This window comes from Buceros rhinoceros, unplaced genomic scaffold, assembly GCF_000710305.1.
Source record: "Buceros rhinoceros silvestris isolate BGI_N320 unplaced genomic scaffold, ASM71030v1 scaffold21148, whole genome shotgun sequence".
Taxonomy (NCBI): domain Eukaryota; kingdom Metazoa; phylum Chordata; class Aves; order Bucerotiformes; family Bucerotidae; genus Buceros; species Buceros rhinoceros.
In genome coordinates, this window is record NW_010426687.1 from 28,683 (window position 1) to 48,969 (window position 20,287).

Sequence of the window (20,287 nt, forward strand, 5' to 3'; positions counted from 1 at the left end):
TGTAGGAATTATTTTGGCTTCAGCATAAGTTTTTTCACTAAAGAAACAGAAAGGAATTTAAAGAAATGAATCACAAAATCTTACATCCAAGATTTTCTCGTGCTGGTTAGTCTGGCCTGAGGTGTCAAGCATGAAAAACTTTGTACTGGTGTTGGAAGAGAGAGGCCTGTGAGGTTTGGGGCCCTAGTGCTTTCTCCTGCTTCTGCAGCCTCCTCCTACACAACACAGTTGAGAGCAGCACTTTGACCTTCGTGTGAGTACAAAAAAGTGGCTGTATTGTAAATTTTCAGTATTACAGTTCCAGTACAGTGGTTTTCTCTGCAATCTGGGTGCACATTTCGTAACTTCAGCATCGGTCTGAAAGCCATTGGATGTGTCATACTTGTTCCAGACAACCTAATATACTGCGTGAGCTGCTGCACTGACTAACAGTGCTGTTGGGAGTGGTGCAGCTACTGTGCAGTAGCTGTACGGGGACCTGCCTGCGCTCTCTGCAAAGTCACTGCCACAAGCAGCACGGAGGTGACAGGTGAATTCCTCACCATCTACCAGTGGTTGTATATCTATACAGAAATTCCTGTCTAGTTCCAATTAGTCCTGTAGTTATGAGCCTTATAAGGCTAGAAATAAGTAGCTTTAAAAAAAAAGATAAAAGAGTTGTTGTTCCTGAGTTTCTTCAGCTAGAGGCACAGAATGTTCTGACCAGCTCTGTGCTAGATGATTCGTATATATATTAAAAAAGTGATCTATATTCTTCAAATATGTTTGCTTTACCTTTTATGAGGTACTGTGAATTATTCTTATACCTGTTGGGAAGGTACAGCTGTGGAAAGCCGTAGATACAAGATAGATTATTTTAAGATGGGATGTGGTATTCAGGGAGTGTGGCAATAGAGAGGTTGATGTACAGCTGGAGTCAAAGGCTAGACTATTACTTAAGTTCAGACTTCTGATACTCAAGTTTGCTGACAAACAAAACTAACCCCTGAGAAGATCAGCCAAGCTTTTTCTCTTTTAGTTGCCAAACTCCTTTACTTCCTCTTTTTTCTTCCACTTCTGACTATTTTCCGAAATTACATTTTGACCATCTCATCAGGGTTAGGTTATTGTTTTTCCACTTTTAACTTTCAAGCTAATACTGTTTTTTTCTGGAAAAATGAATAGTAGTCTAAAATATCTTGATTATTATTATGTAAAAAAACTTTTAAAACCGTTCAGTAGACTGTCATGGTTAGCAGCACTGTAATAAAGTTGTTCTTTGTATCAAAATACAAATGGCTTCCATTGCTAAGTAAATCATAGATATATATGTTTCAGTATTTAGTCTTCTTTAAAATAGATGTTAATTCATTTTCTTGAAGTTCTTCTTTTTAACTGTTTTTCTTATTTCCTCAGATGGTCATTCTTTACCTCTTCCTGTAACCTATCAGAGGAAGCTTAGAGTCCGCCAATCACTCCTAAAATAATTAAAATGGAAATGCTAATGCTCTTTGTTCGCAATGATTCTTCCAATCAAAATAATTTCCGTGAAACGCCACAAAAATCTCTCTTGAGCTGTAGAACCATTCATAAGTCTGTATATCTCTAAAGATAAAGGAATTACTCATTTGTGTTACTGTCCGTTATTCAGAATGACACATTTTTTCATTTTGTATCATCTTTGCATTTTGCTTTGATTTTATTGAACAGTAGTATCAAATCAGTATATATTTGGGACAGCTCTCTCTGCCGGTGCGAAAGAGTGACATTTGAGGTAACATCGATCTTGAAATTCAAAAATACAAAGCCTGAATTGAAATTGTCTTGAAGTCTTATTTATGGACTTCGATTGATTAACTTTCTTGTCTCATGGATTGGACTGCCCAAGCGTGAAGAGAGTTAGCACTGTATATAGTACTTTAGTATGAATTTGCAAATCAAATTTTAAATTAATTTGCTTGCTTTCTTTTCCTGTTACAGGTGCAACAACCGAACACAGTGTATAGTAGTTACTGGGTCAGATGTGTTTCCTGATCCTTGTCCTGGAACATACAAATACCTAGAAGTTCAGTATGAATGTGTTCCTTACAGTAAGTATAATCTTTTTATTCTTTCTCACTTCCTCTGGCCCTCACAATAAAAGCTGGAGTGCCGTTACACAGAAAAGAAGCGTATGTTTATGGCCCTCGGACCTATTATGCATGCAGAGCACTTGCAGACTAGGGCCTCCAGTTAGCTTCACGAAGCGTGGAAGGAAGCCATGATGCGATGCTGGCCAAGTGTCTGTCTGTGTTCTTAAGTGTTTGGCTTTTAAGGCTACTGTTTTTCCAGAAAACAAACTCAAATTAGCTATTCAGTAGGCCAGATAGAAATTTGTACTTTTGCCCACTACCAGTTGCTGACAAATTGGCTTGGCTCACAGACTTCTAAACCAGGAATTGACTTCAGTTTTAATCATGGTCTGCTTGAAAGGCTACCTGCTGTTGTGGTGAATTTAGGTGCACAGGAAAACCCAACACTGACACTTGTAGACAAATGCCTCTGTTGGGGGATATTGTAAGAGGACTTTGTGCTTCAGGGTCATATTATAAGTGAACACAGATTCAGAGTGAATAATTTACCAATAAGTTATTCAAACTTGCTTCTTAAAAGCAGTGGGGAAAAGAGTGAGAAATAATGGTTCACTTTAAACATAAATACATGAATGGTGCCTCAGATCAGCTGCCAAAACATTTTTCATTGAAAACTTAAATATTGAAATTATATTGAGATAGAAAAATTTGAAGTTATGGCTACTTCAGCAGTTTTGTACAATATTCTTTCTAATGCCAGAATTCAGTAGCTTTAGACATACTTCTTATTTCCTTGCGGTAATTAATTTTTTTTTCATTGACATGCATGCATGTTTATGACGGTTCTGCAGATTCGACATTTTTAACAGGTTTTGCTTTCTTGTATGGTCATTCTTTGCAGGGACTTCTCCCTCGTCCCATAACTCAACAGAGAAAATAGCTGTTTGCAGTGGAATTTGAACAGTGCACTGATGATTCCCTTAAGTTATTTTAAAGCGTGAATTTCTTGATCTGCAGTAATCCTTAACCAAAGTCACATTTTCTGTTGGTACAGGAAGCAGGCCAAGTCTGAGATGCAAAACCACTGTGGTGACAGTATATGTCCAAAAAGGAAGGAAATAAGTTCTGGCATAAGCAAAGCTGTGTCAAAACTGTCCATACTGTTTACTGCACAACTTTAAATTTTAGACTTCTTAAACTGAAATACTACTCTGTACTGCTTCACCACGTTGAATCTTCACTGTTGTAAAAGGTCAAATACAGATCATCTGTTTTTCTTCATTTCTGCTGTGTCATTGTGAAACGGTTGCTTGATTATTTTTTTTTTCTGTACCATTTGTAGGATTGGAAGCCTACTGCATACAGTGACCCCTAGTACCATTCCTCCTGTGTGTAGTATCGGTGGCTTGTTGTAACTGTTCTTCTCGTGCCACTTTTGAGGAGTGATGTCTTACGTCAATCTAACCAAAGTTTTGTTCCACAAAGATTGCTTTTACTTTAGCACTATTTTCATTCCCAAATTCTCAGAAAGAGGGCAGTGCATCTGCATTCCAAACCATGAGGTCAGTCGAATGACAAGAGGTTACGTTTCCAGTTCCTGTAGGCTAGCTCATAGAAAAAAAGTGTAATGCAAATAATGTTCAAACATAACTTTTTATGCTGTTTTAGGAAGAGAAGTGTGGATATGTTCTACCAGTTGGGTATTGCTATCTACAGGAATCTTTTTCTTTTCCAGTTTTCAGACGTATAGTGCCACAGCGTGACCTGCCCTGTACTCTAACATGTAGTTATTCTACTTCTAAAATGGTTTTTTTTTTGTTTGTTTGTTACTGTCGATTGCAATGGCCTGCCCTTTGTATTATGTAATTCTGAGTCTATCATAACTCAGGATTCTGCATACTTAGTCTTTCAAAGTTATAGAGTTTCGGAGTTTGTCAACTGCAGCATGTTCAGTGGTGATACTGTGCCCAACTCCAGAACTGTAAGAGGCATCACTTGTCATTACCTGCCGTCATCAAAAAGGTTGTCAGTTACTAAAATGAGTTTTGAAATTCAATTTCAAAATACTTTGTACTTCAGTAGTCATTTTGATTGTTGACCACCTTTCTTCCCTGTCCCACAAAACCTATACTAGTATTTTTCCAAGTCTCTTTTTCTGACACCTGATAAACTCCAGTTATCAAGTATAATTTTTTTCACCCTTATTTTTGCCAGTGCTCCATACCAAAACCTACAGAATGACTGGAATCATTAAGCTGGCAAACAGCAGCTGGTCCAGCAAAAGAGACTTGTTAGGAAGGTGGGATAGGCTTTTGAAGGTTTAGGAAGAGAGGTTTTTAGTGATCCCAGCACTTCTAACCAAAGTTCAGTTATGGTTTTTACTTTTCCTGAATTTCACTTTCCGATACTTGCAATACTGCAAAATTTGCTGTGTCTCACTGTGGCACCTCTCAGCCAATGAGAGATTACAAGTAGCAATCATTCCAGGTTTTGAGCTAAAAGTTGGCAGTTCTTACACACTGGAGTTGGTGTCACCTTTGTACAAAATGCAGTTTATGAGCTCCTCTGTGTCTTGCTGGCCTCCAGAAACTGCTTTGCTGATCATACATATTGATTGAGCTTACTCTGGGTTCTGTATTCATCACCATCATAAGAAAGTACTTAATGAAAAGCTATGCTTTTTTGCATCTCAAAGTGGAGACAAAAAGAAAATCTATTTAAGTACTTAGTTGGATCTCCAACAAAACTAAAATTGTAGACAATTTTGATAAGCATTGCTTTGTTCTATAATAAGAGTGTTATTGATTAAATTACAAAGAAATGGAGAATACCATACTTGACATTTCTCTCAATTACGCTGCACAATGTATGTTGACGCTTTGAGTGATTAACAGAAGTCAGCCCTTTTATACAGAAGAACATCAAAAGTACCTTTTTGTACATCTGTGCATTTTTATTTGAAGCCTTTTTTGGACTCAAGGATTCAGTAGAAAATATTTTAAAGGGTCTTACTCTCTCTCTGTCTGGATTGGTTGGACTTTGCAGCATTTGTTTATCTCAGTAGACCCATCTGTCCCTAAAAAATATACAGCTGTACACCAGTGCACACAGAGCAAACATGCCAGTAATGATTTTAGCTATCCCTATCTTTTCTCCCCTCTCCTATTGCTCATTCTAAGCAAGTACAATATCAATACTGTTCTTTGGCAAGGAATAAACTCATGCATAAAAGTTCACAAACAGGATCATCTGAAAATCATTAACACTGATTGTGAAATCCAGGAATTCACCTCAGAATACATGTTTACTCAGATAACTCCAGAATTACAGAACAAGTATTTTACCTAAAACTGTATGTATAAATGAACAAAGGCTGGGAAAACTGTGGCTCATTTTGAGAATATTAATCCCCTTCCACTCCTCCATAAAGTTTTGGAATTGTTCCCTGAAGAAACACTAGGTCAGCTCAGCCAATAACATTCTCTCAAAATAATCAAATGTAATTTCGTTAAATGAAACTGAAAATCCAGAACTTTATATGAAACATGCAAATACATTCTTCAGGATAATACTGTAATACTGAAAATGTAATAGCTGTGCAAATAGTTTTGATACTTCGTTGGTATCAGCAGCTACTGTTACACAGATTGGTACATCTGTCATTTTCCAGGTCATTTTATGAAACTAAGGGAGCATACTTCAAAGGCTACTGAGTATATGTAATAGATTTTATTGCAAATAATTATTGGAAAGCTATTTACTAGCTGGATTTCAGCTGTATGTCTTCCTGTAATATGTTCCTTAAGACTTCCTTAGGGAAATATCGCTGTAGTAATATAACTTTGTTAATCAGGTTGGATTTATACTTTCCATGTATGGTGGCGGGATGGATATTTGTTTTCAGTACTCAGTGTGACTTGTCCTTGCATACCAGCTTGCTGTTTCGGGCTTAATCGATGATGCTGAAGAATATCTGAATGAGCTAAATGTGGTTTTTATTTTTTTTCTCTTTTCATCTTGCTTATTGTGCTTTTGCTTCTTTTTTCTAGATGTTTTTGCTTATTGCTCCTAGTCTGATTTTGCAGTTATAGACTTAAGAAGTGGCAAAAGTTCTCAAGATTAACATTCAGGAAAACAAATAAAATAAAGCCTAAGGAGAGCTAAAGGATGCAGGCTGCTTTCTTTACAAGAAAGAAAGGCAGAGGGATTACTGGGGCAACCAGCAGGGAAGGTTTAATAAGCACACATACAAACCTATACAAACATATGTAATTAATGTGCTGCATTTTGGATTTATAATTATCTAATCAATATAATATGTATATGTGCAATTGCACATATATAATAAATTAATGTGCCACTTGAAAACCAACTTGATAGCATTATACTTTGAGAAGGAGTATGTGTTAGCATGCATTAGTAAAGTCATTCATTATTTATTCAGGTTCACTAAGTGAAACCACATGCCAACATATCTGTATTGCCTCCTTAATCTACTAAAATGCTTGATCCATGTTCACTTGTGTAACCGTAGAATCTCTCTCCTGCTAGGTTTTCCTGTTGTCTGTTTCTCTTTATCCAATATAGTGCAGTTCTTATTCTCCCTATATTTAGCGTCTGTTACTAATTTAATCTTTAGATTAATAGTCAATTTATGTTAATCTTCTTTCTTTTTTCCTTGCACTTTTTTATTTTTCTTCCGATGCTTAAAATAGAAGTGGAGCAAAAAGGTAAATAACGTATACAGTCCAAACCCCAGCTCCTTGTTATGTGCCTTATGGATGTTAACCTCTTCCCTTCCCCTCCCCACAACACTCTTATATTATAATAATCAGCAGGATCTCATAAGTACACTTCATAAAGAAGTCGACTGTTTGCAATAAAATGACTTGGCTGCTTAAAGTAGGTGGCGGGGTATAGTGTCTGAAATACTTGGGCTGGAGGGAAGACTCCCTTGCTTTTTTCTCTCCCTTTCTCTTTGTCTTTCTTTCCCTCTCTTTCTCTCACCCTTGGGTAAATTCTTGTTAATCAAGTGTCATCTTGCCTGGCTTCCAGAACCCTCTCCATAGCATGCCATGGTTACAGGGTTTCCTGGTCTGTTTCATTCATTGCTTTGGTTGTGTTTTGTTTTCTCTGCTCCTAATTGCTTTCTCTATATACCTGATGATTTGTTTTGTTCCTTTATTTTTAATCGAGGCACCTCCTTTTCAGCCTCACCACTTCTTAAAGTTCTAAACAAGTCGATGTGAATTTTTTTTTTCGGACTGAAATGACCTAGCGCACTGCTGCACACCAGTTAAAAGCTCTGGAGCGTTAATGTGTACTCACTAAAAGTCTAAGACAAAAATGCAAGAATAGCTCTACATTTTCAGCTGTCTGTGTATGCCATTGAGCCTTGGTCTGTACTAGTGAAAACAGTTCCCATCCACTTTCCATACTGGTACAGCAAGAACGTGGTAACTTTAAGAAAAGTGGATGATAAAGGGTGATAATTGCATTAATTACAACATAAGGTATAATCCAGTGCCAATTAAATTGATTTTTTTTCTTCCTTACACAGTCATTATGATTTACCTACCTTTTTTTTTCTTTTTTTTTCTTTTTATTATGAGACAGTCTTAATTTGACATAATTCTTGTCTTACTTCTCTCTGTGACTGTTAGTTTTTGTTTGCCCGGGGACGTTGAAAGCAATTGTGGACTCACCGTATTTATATGAAGCTGAACAAAAAGCAGGTGCTTGGTGCAAAGATCCTCTCCAGGCGGCAGATAAAATATACTTCATGCCATGGACTCCATACCGCACTGATACTTTGATAGAATATGCTTCTTTAGAGGACTTCCAAAACGGACGCCAGCAGACAACATATAAACTCCCAAATCGAGTGGACGGTACTGGATTTGTGGTGTATGATGGCGCTGTATTTTTTAACAAAGAACGAACTAGGAACATAGTAAAATTTGACCTGAGGACTAGAATTAAAAGTGGAGAGGCTATAATCAATTATGCTAATTACCATGACACTTCTCCATACCGGTGGGGAGGAAAGACTGATATTGACTTGGCAGTTGATGAAAATGGCTTATGGGTAATTTATGCTACGGAGCAAAACAACGGGATGATAGTAATTAGCCAGCTGAACCCCTACACCTTGCGTTTCGAAGCCACCTGGGAAACGACGTACGACAAACGGGCAGCATCCAATGCTTTCATGATATGTGGTGTCCTGTACGTAGTGCGGTCAGTGTATCAGGACAATGAGAGTGAGACCGGCAAGAACACCATTGATTACATCTACAATACCAGGTTGAGCAGAGGCGAGCATGTGGAAATTCCTTTCCCCAACCAGTACCAGTACATCGCTGCAGTGGATTACAACCCCAGAGACAACCAGCTGTATGTGTGGAATAACAACTTCATTCTGCGATATGCTTTGGAGTTTGGCCCACCTGATCCTGCCCAAGGTAAGAATTTTTTTTTCTCGTTTTTAATCTCTTTGTACTTCTTTGTACAATATCTTTGGTCTTACACTTAGCTCTTGACAGAAAGGCAGGGAGACATTGTTTGTCTGTGCCGTATTGAGCAGTGCAGCTTACAGTGATACAAGGCAAATTTGCAGAACTTGTGAGGAGAGGTAGAATTACTTTATTTGTTTTACAGGCTTGTGCTTCTCATTTTTCTCTCTCTCTTTTTTTTTATACAAGTGTTTAGTTTTTCTGTGTTTGAGAATAAGTTGGGGAATTTGTATTTACTTTATACCATCAGTCAGTTTGGCTTCAGTAGCTAAACTAAGTTTGAGTTCATTCACGCTGAGCCAAAAGCCTGTTCCCATCAGTTTGGTGTTACCTGATTTCTGAATTCATTACAACACACGTGCAGACCTTTTAACTTCTTGGCGCCAGCAACTGAAAGCAGTGTGTGCTGGGAGGTCCCAGAGGAGATTTATGGGGTTAATGTGCAATACCAAGCATAAATATTTTTCCATGGCCCTATTTTCACTGTTTCTAAGCTGGGTTAGACAAGATTATCTGACGTCTTCTTAGCAGGTTTCTCAGTAAGTCCATTAGAATTGCAGTTCTGCTCACTTGAAGTTAGAACAACTACCTTAAAGCAAAGGTACTAACTGCTAAAAGAGGAAAGAAAAATGGAGGTTTTAGGTCTCAGAAATCCCTGAAAATTACTTGAGCAGACAGAGCCACATATTAACATCTGCAGAGGAGAGTAAATATCAAAAGAAATGCTCCATAGCAGAGGATGTGTGCAGCAAGGAACAGAATGTGGATAAGCTGCTTTAGCAATGAAGGTAATAACTGCACTTCTCTTATCTAACTGGTATGCATGTCTAGCAGCTGTTTTTTCTACTTCAAAAAAGTAGTAATAACAGCTTCTCCACATGCAGAGTGCCTATCCCGCTTCAGCAAAGCTGATCAATGCACGACAGTACAAACTACACAGTGTGCATACAGTTATATCAACATACTTACAGCTTTTCCAGATACAAAAGTACATAAGACACAGCAGAACAAGGCAGCTTAGAACCAATACATTAGTGATCTCCAAAGCCAAGTGACAATTTGTCCAGTCTGTCTCCCACAGGCCTCCCTAGCCATACATGGCCAGGCTCAGGCAGGTTTCCGGAGTTTGGGGACTGAGTTTGAGCTGCTAGGGCAGCCATCCTTGGCAAGCCTTGTCTTTGTATGTCAAACTAGTCCATTCCTTAGGGAGACTTTGGGACTGCTTTTAGCAGAGACATACCCACGTATGTAATTAGAAAAAATTTAAAGCTTTCATTTTTGTACATTTGCATGCATGTCACTTTTCATCCAGTTCAACTGAGGCAAAGATGCATTTTAAATTCTCCAAAGCTTTAACAGCAAGAGGAGAAAATGGAGGTGCAGGCTCTAAGTAGCTTTTGCAGTTCATGCAGCTGCCATGAATGTGGCAAAAGCTAACATTTAAGTCATGGCATTGAAGGAAATGTTTTAAGGAAGAGCAGAGAGAAAAGAAGAGGCTTTGTAGTATCATTCCTTTGCTTTGGTACCACCAAAGGTCTCCAGAAAGACATTTCATAATGTTTTTATTATGAGAAAGTTTCAAAGATCCTAAGTTACAGTACATGTGCTGGCCATAACCTATCTGTAGCAGAGATTTAGGCATTCACCAGCCCCCTTTTACGTTCCTGGATTCCTTGCTGGCATGCAAGGCAGGAGGAGAAGTGGCTTACTCCTACCAGACCTAGACAAGAAGGGTTCCAGGGCACACTGCAGGATGTTTACCTCTTGTCTGAGCTCTTTGCCCATTCAGCCATGAAGACAGAGAAGGAATATTTTTGAGTAATTTATGAGTTTGGGTTTTGAATGCATTACATCAGTAAATATATTATTATTATTATTATGGCTTTTTTAAAATATAGAAGACACCAGGTTTATTTAAATATGTGGTGCATGTATTCACTAACAGTTTTCTTCCTTATATAAAGCCAATACCAAATATTTTAATTTTGTATGGATCTGTACATAGCAGGTCTAAGAATATATTTCAATTAATTTCCTCTTTTGCCTAAGTCAGTTGCCTGTAATTAAAGACTACTAAACTAAAAGAAAAATGACCTAATATCATTGTCCTTGAGATGTACTGCTATAAAACCAAGAAGAGATTCTTTACAGTTTCTAACTCTATATTTTATTTGTATTATAGTCTCAGTTTCTTTTTGTTTCAGCATGAAGTCCATGCTGTATAAATTGCAGAGCAGTCCTTCTATTGTTACACAATTAAAGAATCTATATGTGTAATACACATTTGGATTTTATATCATATGGAATTAGATCCAATTTTCAGCACATTTGGTGAAGTGCATTTTTGTGTTTCTTTTGTTCTGGTTTGGTTTGGGGGTTTTGTGGTTGACTCAGATTTCTTAATCATCTACTCCAAGACACAGGTGTAAGGATAACATTCTTTAAGTCACCTAACACAAGAACCTTCTTGTAGTGTCTTTTGTGATGGTACTTTAATATCAAGTATTTAATGGTGTCACAAGGTCAGTACCTCAGAATTGGAAGTCGTGGCCTTTTCTGTTCGAATTGTTAATCTGGGGCCATTGTGGAAAACTCAGCAATCTGTGTTCCCTCTGCATGCCGTGGGAGCGATAATGATATATAAGGCACGCACTGATTCTTTTTTTTTCCCCGTCTGTCTGTCTTGGCTATCAGTTCTTGTCTACAGCATAACTTCCAGCTGCTGATTGCTTCAAAAACAAGTCTTTCTTCCTACACGAAAGATGAATTTTTCACATTCGAGCCTCGCTTTTGAGCTCTAGGGTTTACACTTGCTCCCAGGGCCAAAATCTTGGACTCCTCCAAACCCGCCCCTTTTCTTTCTGTTGTTTCTTTAATTTTTGAATCTGCCTATTGAAGCCTTTAAAATACCACTATAATTAACCTAATGTTGACCTTGCCCTTGCTGCAAACCTACGTCGTTTCATCCTCTTACAATGTATCTATGTTACGTGCTGCCCATATCCTTATTTTCTTAATCTTTAGCAGAACTCTTCAGATTTCTAAAACGGCAGATGCTGCAGCCAGGCTACTGTTTTACCCTGACAATAGGGTTTGCTGCCCTTAGAGCTCCCCCTTAACCTTATTCTTCATGTGTTGTTTTTTCTTTTCCCTTCTCATGGGAATTATAGTACATAGATGTAGAAATGTTTTTCAGAGGTATAGCTGACAAGTACCACTCAGAAATTCCAGAAGAGCACATTTCTTAAGGCTAATTGTAAAAATCACATTTGAATATCAAAACCTTAATTTAGAAATAAAATAAAATATATCAGCCCTGCAAAAAAAAACAGTAGGAAAAATTGGAAACAAACCAGAATTTTTATATCCCTGGTAAATTTAGTGGATATGTTCATTCTTTCTGTTACATTTTTTCTAAAGGAAGTATCCAAGGAACCAAATGAATCCTTGCTGAAATAAGAATTTTAAAAGGAATTTTAACTTAAAAGATCAGGAAGAATAAAGGGAATTTTCCCCCTAAATGGTGAATATGAGCATTACATAGTAAGGTTTCCTTGGTAACAAAAAGAAGATAAATCCTTTTGTTCTGTGTTAGTGCGTTAGGGAGAGATTTCATCTACACTCAGCCCAGTTTGCGCTAACTCTAAACTGTCCAAACTGAAGTTGTCTCGCCTTTTGTACCGTGATACTCATCATTAAGTTTTATTGGATCACTGCAGGAAAATAGGATGTTGTGAGTATGGACAGAACAGAAACTCGGAGAGTACTATCACCAAGGGCTTGAAATAATAGGAAAGTAGTGCAACTACATCTTTATAACACCAAGAATATACAATGAAACCATGGCAGCAAATTGTTAAGTAAATTAGACCTTTACTATGATATTGAATCTGATACACTACAGATTAATTAAACAGTGGTTGTACAAGTAAAGATGCCATAATGAGAACTAGATAGAATATTTCTTGATCGTAGGTATTTAGCTAATTTTGTGGCATATTTGTTACCACTTTCAGGGTATAAATTTGTAAGTGGCTGTGTAAACATTTCACTTTCAACTAAATGGGATTTGGCAGGGTCAATAGAGTACTGGCTAGCATAATAGCTGGAACCTGTGGGTAATTGGGTGAGTCTTAGTGACTTCCCTGCTACCCACTGAAGCATGAAAACAGGCACACAGTGGTAATAAGCAGAAGGCAGGGTAATCTAGATGTGCACAGGTTTCTGATCTCCGTTGCTTTACATGTCAGCCCAGCCAGTGAAACCTTTTGAAAATGATGGTGGGCACACAGATTTTCACATCCAAATACACTGAAATACCTGACCTATAAGAGCATATGTATAACTGAAAAATCCATGCAGCCGATTTCTAAAATTACCTAGATGACAGAGATGAAAATGGAACCATTAGTATTTTCAAAAGTGGCACATCATCTGGACTTTCCAACACAATTTTAAATATAGAGACAGAGTTGTATTTTGGGTGGGGTTTGGGGTTTTTTTTGGTTTTGGGGGGTTTTGTTGTTGTTGTTGTTGATTTGGCTAGGTTTGGTTTTTTAAAACTTATTTTATACCTGCTTAGAATAGAAACCTGTTGGCAAAGAATACTAGATAGCTTCTGCCTTCTCTAAATCTGCTCTTCACTGTCATTTGGGGAAACAGTTACTATTCCCCTGCTGTCCTAGGCAATTGTGTTATGTTTTTTATAGACATCACACTGTTAAACAGGTGTTAAGTTTTACTCCAGTGGTGTTTCATATTTAGAAACAGATAGTATGCATAACTCTTTCAGTCAGCTGTTAGGAACTGCATGAAACAAACGTAAACTAATTACCCTCAACTTAAGTCTTTGGATTTACTTCTTACTGCTTTTTTCTTACTTCTTAAATAATTTCACAAAGACTGATTTTCCACTGATAATGAGACACACTGATCCTTAAAAAAAAGGAAGAAGGCAGAAGGTTTTGGTTTTCTCCTTTGCATGTCAAGCTTAGTCAAAAAGTCCAAAACAGAATCTCACATTGTAAAAGCAGGTTTTTTTTGGCATTGGACAAAAATTATGTCTTCAGCCTTGTAGAGGCTCACCCCTGCTGCTTGGAACAATAGGTTAATAACCTCAACATGGAGTTTGTTGTTCTTCTTAGTTTCAGCATATTAATCATCACTGCCATTATCTTACATTGGTAAAGAGCTCTGCAAGACAGTGCATGGGAGCTGGCAGATGCAATCACCCTCAGCTTTCACAGGACACATCAGGTGGTGGCAGCTATCATGTGTACTCTTGCAGCTCACGAGAATGGTCTTACAGATTAAGTTCCCCAACAGGTCATTAAAAACAAAACGATCTGCCTTCTGAAGGCTAGATGTATGTATTCCGTACAGTGGTATGTTCGGTCATTTCTTATTTTTTCAACCTTCTTCTTTCCCAGACTTTCAGCATTGTCTGAAGTTTCCTGGTACATTCTTACAAATACTGACCTACCCTTTTTAAAAATATAATTCAAGAGAAAATGTCTTAGAAATACCCTGTTTTTTGGTTTTTGGTTTTTTTCAGTTTCATGAGAGAGGTGGTTTGAAGCCTTTCTCCTAAAATGTGGGGTGATAAATATATTTCTAAAGTAGGTACTACTACTAAGCTGTGCAGGTCATTTTTGAATAGTAGATTATATGCTTTGAAATTTAATTTAATTGATAGCAGTAAAATCGTTCTACCTAAAGTTGTGTAATTGACAGCAGGATATTTTAGCTCAGGGTGCAGCACAAAATACGTTCTGAAAATTGTTGCCTCTCTACTGAACTTCAGAGAGTTGTTATGAATTCTTACAGTGATATTTTGCTCCTGAGACAAAGCTTTCCTAAAAAATTATAGGTTTTGAGTAGTAATTGCAATAATGCTAATACACATTTCGGAGATTAAGTATGTGCTAATTAGCATAATGTGTTAAGGGATGGATGGTAATTATTAGTTGTCCCCTGCATCATTCTCTGTCCCCACCAGTTCCCCATTCCCCAGGACCTGATTCAGCAGGCGTTGCCTGACACTTCTGCAAGTGATTGCAAAAGCTTTTGACAAATGTTAATTGGGAAAGCACTAGAAGGCTGGATGCATTGTAATCAAAAGAAAATTACAGCAGTTTCACAAGATGTCAGGCGGGCGCTTGCAGAACAGATCCGAGGACTTCAGTAAGTTTCGTAGTAGCTGGCTACACCACAGAGTTCAGCACAATTACACAGACTGTATTCAAGCAGCCAAGAATGAGACTGAAGACAGCCCCTGAAGAAGTTTCTCATTTATAAGCAAGAGAGGGATGAAAAGCACATCTTTGCATTTAGTCTTCACAAAGAGACTGTGATATTCAAAAACTCCATTCTAAATTTATATGAAAATTAAAAGATTATTTCATATTCGAGAATTCTAATATATTATAAATGAAATATAATTGAAGGATTTTGAAATAATTATCTGCTAAACTACTGAAAGTTAATCTTATTTTTAAAACTAACTTAAAAAACATATGCTGAAAGAAAGCAAGGCAGCTCTTCTTTTGTTTTTTGTTTATGATTTAATTTGGAGAAGATGAGTTGTCCAATAAGTCAGAGTTCAAGGGTCTTGCAAAAGAAGAAAAAAAAAAAGCAAGAAAAAAGCCACTGTGTCCACTGAAGTTAATCCTAAAATTAGCTTAATTTATTTCTGTATCAGTTAGGACTTAAAAAATACTTGATATGAGCTTATTTATTCTCAGCACAAGGATCTGTGCTTTTATGTGCCTATAAAGCACTGTCAACACTAATGAAGATTTGGAAATAATTAATGATTTGCTCACTTGCATTGTGTCAGCTGTTGCTCAGCATACATTTGAAGGTGATGAACAGGAATTCGGGACTGTTGTCTCTGCTAGAATTAACTAGTATTATCGCTCCATAGTGTCTCTCTCCCTGGCATAGCTCGGGCTGTACCTCAGCTCTAGGCGATGCGTTCCCTTCGTGGGTCAGTGGAGTGAGCTGCTGCGAGTCCGAGGCAGAAGTGATTTGACTTAAGCCAATCCTAGTGTTTCATAAAAGATTAAACTAGGTACTTGCCACTGGCTTGAGCGAGTTGCGTCTTCATACCTGCTTTGTTAAAAAGGGATGTTAAGGCCCAAAATGTTCAAACACAAGAACACCATGTACGTGCTAGGTGCTGCCTCTGTTTGGAGCTAATTGGGCATGCTGCAGCTCTCTCAGGCAGAATGGCAGAGTAGGAAGTTGTTATTGTAATTATTTTCTTGGAAGGTGTGTACTGGGTGACTTCAAGTTTTGGGGATCTGTTTTTTTAAAATGGTCTCATTAGTTACAGCCCGCTGCCTTTGTTGTTCAAGTGGACTGCATTGTTTAGAGCATGCTGATTCAAATGAATCAAATGTCTATTGAGTTTCTGCAAAAGTGATGAAGTAATCTTTAATTGCTTTGAGCATGTTTGTTATGTACTGATAACTCACTAGTACTGCCTTTCCGCCTTTAGAAATGTAACTGTCATTTTTTATTACAGAAGAGATTATTCGGAGAATGTGCTGAAGCCTCATACTGGTATGAGGTGGGAGTAAAAAAAAAGTCAGCCGAAGTTCTATCTTAAGCACCCAGAATAGCAATAAGAAAAGAGTAGTATTAAAATAAGGGAAAGGAGACAGCAGAGAATACTTTAAAACTACATAAATAACATTTACAGAACTTGGGTTTTTATAATTCTGAACTCATTTATTTATTGTTACTCTAATTTTCTCTGTGCAGTGCCTACCACAGCAGTGACAATAACTTCTTCAGCAGAGCTATACAAAACCACAGTGTCAACCACTAGCACTACATCACAGAAAGGTCCCATAAGCACAACATTAGCTGGAGGAACAAAGGAAGGAAGCAGAGGACCCAAGCCACCGCCACCCGTTTCCACGACCAAAATTCCTCCCGTGACAAGTTTTTTCCCTTTGCCAGAGAGATTCTGTGAACCGACTGAGGCCAGGGATATCAGCTGGCCTCAGACACAAAGAGGTGTGATGGTTGAACGCCCTTGCCCCAAAGGAACACGAGGTATTGCTTTTAAAAAGATATCTTGATTTCAAGCAGACATTTCAAAAGCTGTGTGCCGCTCTCTTGTGGTGAAAATTTTTTTTTTTTTAATCTCAAGATGTCTGTCACACAATTGGTACTTGCAGAGTGAAGTATCTGCAGGCAGTGGTCAAATCTTAAACTGCAAACAGCATTTGAGTGTAGCTGCAGAATTACTTTGTGCATGTGCTTTTGAGAATTGGGGTCAAATATAGGGCTTTGTTTCACTGTTGTGAAATATGCTTACAGCTGCCTTTCTCATTATGATCTTCCCTCTGGATGAGCTCCAGGAAAAATCAAGGGTTTTTTGTTTATTTGCAGAAAACGTCTGGTACTTTTCACTGACTTTCTTATTGCTGTTTGTAATCTACATTGTTCCTTTACGTTTTTGTCAATTACTGTCAACTGCTGCCATTAGCGGCTTTCAGAATTTAAGATTAGGAGCACAGTGTAGCTGATTTCCTGAATGCATGCAAAAAAATTGTTTCCATTTCACTGTAGTTTTCTACATCTGTTGTAGGAACTGCCTCGTATCTCTGCTTGGTCTTAACGGGAACTTGGAACCCCAAAGGCCCTGATCTTAGCAACTGCACCTCACACTGGGTAAATCAGCTGGCTCAGAAGGTTGGTTGAAACTTTTTTTCTCATGTACACTGGTGATTAAGGATTTTAATTCTGAGCATTTATAATTCAGTTTGCTGAAGCCGTGTTTATTACTCTGTTCGTTTAAAGTAGAACGAGTTATGTGTACTTCGTGTGCAAAGAATTGACCGAGAGTTAGGTTCATGTGTGTGGTTGGGTATGCTCTCCCTCTAAGTTCCGGTATTGAATCTGTGATTACATGTTATGCTCTCTATTTAAAGCCAAGTAGCTTTGCTGGTGTTCGATAAACAAAAGCTGTATTTGCTTAATAAATAAAATACTATAAATCATGCAACAAAACCTGTGGTATACAGCAAGGTTTTTTGGTTCAGGAAAAATTACACTATAATAAATAGATTTTTGTCTGAGTGCATTAATAACAGTATAATTAGAGCACAGAGCTTCTCTTTGTGTTTTCCTTCCCTGCTGAGATTTACTAAGTTTATGAAAACTGGATAATTCGTTGTCAGTACCAGGCTACTTGACTTTCAAATGCCTCAAGCACTGGTATGAACAAATAAATTTCTTACTGTCTGATAATGGCAATAAAATAAAAGAGAGGATGAATAGAAGATCTAGCCCAAAAGTCCCAGTCTGATTTCTGGTTTTGATGGCTGTTAAGAACTGCTTTTGTGTGTCACGGATCTGAGAACCTTTAATCTTCTGAGATAAAGAGAACTTATTGGTCTCAATTAGTTGCAGATTTCAATGTATGTGCAAATGGTTATTTCACCACAACAAAGGTACACAGGGAATTGGAATTAGGAGCCCCAAGCAGAACAAGGGACCCTGCTGAGATAATAGAAATTGTCATTTCAGATCAGAAGTGGAGAAAATGCTGCTAGTCTGGCCAATGAACTGGCTAAACACACCAAAGGACCGGTCTTTGCTGGCGACGTTAGTTCATCAGTGAGGCTGATGGAGCAGCTTGTGGACATTTTGGATGCTCAGCTGCAGGAACTGCGGCCCAGTGAAAAAGACTCTGCTGGCAGGAGTTATAACAAGGTACACACCTCCCATCACCTCCTCCTGCTGGGATAAACATTGCCCTTCTTTTTTAATTTTTTTTTTTTCATTTCAGAAATATTAATCTATACTCTGTTCTTGTGTGCTTATAGTTCTCGAATAAATATGTAAGAGAAAACAGCAGTGTATACACAGAGGAATGTTGCAATTACCTTCTTTAGGGAATAAGATATAATTCACGGTAGCTGACTGGTCCTAAAATACATAGCTGTGTCCCTTATTAAAATCTGGAATGTGTTACAACTAGTGTGAGGGAAATGGGCATTACCCACAGAAACTGTGTAACACGTCAGCGTGTTTATCCAGTGATCCTTTTAACCCTAAACATGTAATAAAATCTGTGGCATTCTACATAGGTGCAGCGTTTTATTTTAATCTTGACTTCCTGAAGAATAATAGCACTTTCTTAGCCTTTTAAAGATGCCAACATCACATATAATTGATATTTATAAAAAAGCCTTAATACGTATCTAAGACACGAATAAGTGTTTTCTCTGTTCAGAGAAACATTCCAGAGAAAACGTACGTCTTTGCAGTTTAAATACAAATCAAGTGTTACTACCATTCCTCTTTTTCTCAGAGGAAATGCTGTATTTCTCGGCCTCTTCCTTGCGTCAGCTTAGTTAATAAGCTACAAACAAAACATTTTGTTCAGCCTCCTTTAGAGAGAGAGATCCATGCATTCCTCTGTTCCTTTAGCAATAATTTTATTTACAATCCCTAGCTGCCCTTAGAAGAGTTTTCCCAGAGGCAGATCAAGCACCCACACATGGATTTTCTCCTTTGACCTTTTCATACAAATCCCACCGTTTGGGCGAAGATATCTGGGCACCTGTATAAATGTTGGGGAAAAACGTTTCCCATGTGATGTTTTTTTATAGTCATCGCCAGACATAAACAAGATTAATGTCCAGGCTATAGTTCAAATTTGGGATTTGAAACACCAGACTAATTTTTTTTATATTTCTGAAGCTTTTCCTGTCTAACTTTGATTTTCTTTCTTCTTACTAAAAAGCTCCAAAAACGAGAGAAGACGTGCAGGGCTTACCTTAAGGTATCTCTCCTGTGCTGTCACCCTGCTTTCTCCCCGCTTCAGCAACCTGCCACGCTTTATCATCTTGCTGCATGATCCTGTGTATTCCAGTCTTTGATAAATGTGTATTGTGCCCCGTATCAACTGCACAAATGTTGGTTTTGCACAGGTGTAACACTCAGGAAAAAAAAATTAAAGATCAAAGTTTATACCTCTATTACCTCAACTTGTTCCAAATGGTCCAAACTAAAAGAGCAGAAATGGTTATTATATCAATTGGAAGTAGCATCTCTCTCATCAGACACCTTTGGGTAGAGGAAAAAGCTGGCACCTGAACAGAAATTACTTCAGCTTGGTAGTATTTTATATCATTTTATATCAAAGACTGTTTAGAGTTGCATGAAAAATGTACATTTTATAGCCTGCTTTATTCTGTGTGTATTCTTATACCTAGCAAAATCGCTTTCTTTCAGTTTTAAGAGTTGTTACAAAGGCCAGATTCAGTGACTACAGGTTAAAATGTAAAGACAAACATCTCTAACTTTACTAGTAGTATGTGTGCTATGCATTTGATTAACCAGGCAATTTGGAAGACTTCTTACACATCGCTACCTGATTTTCGGTTTCTTTCATCTGCTGTAGAATTGTTGTCTGCAGGGGCCAGCTCCTGTTCCATGATACAATGCCAGTAATGCCACCTCACACCTGTGCAGAAGAGAAAAAAGTCCTAGAACAGTTCATGTCAGACTGAAAACTTCTATTGAACTTTTTTTTCACAGTTTTTTAAAAATATTGATTTTTACTTGTACCCACTGAGATATAATGTAAGAGTGATTTTTGAAAAGAAGTTTGAAATATTTTGCAATGTAATAAAATAATTCAGACTCTTACTGATGAGACATTTCTCTGTACAGGGCGCTTCTGTCTTTTATCCTGCA

General features: G+C 37.7%; 1 protein-coding gene across 1 annotated transcript in view; it reads left to right on the forward strand.

The window, feature by feature from the left end:
- The window catches only part of LPHN2 (latrophilin 2), a 73,497-nt gene that overhangs the window by 20,947 nt on the left and 32,263 nt on the right, over window positions 1–20,287 (forward strand). The window contains exons 3-9 of the mRNA XM_010141618.1: window positions 1,960–2,069; window positions 6,770–6,781; window positions 7,715–8,515; window positions 16,535–16,630; window positions 17,169–17,272; window positions 18,110–18,295; window positions 19,332–19,370. Of these exons, the coding sequence (XP_010139920.1) occupies window positions 1,960–2,069; window positions 6,770–6,781; window positions 7,715–8,515; window positions 16,535–16,630; window positions 17,169–17,272; window positions 18,110–18,295; window positions 19,332–19,370 (1,348 nt within the window). The remainder of the gene's footprint in view (window positions 1–1,959; window positions 2,070–6,769; window positions 6,782–7,714; window positions 8,516–16,534; window positions 16,631–17,168; window positions 17,273–18,109; window positions 18,296–19,331; window positions 19,371–20,287) is intronic.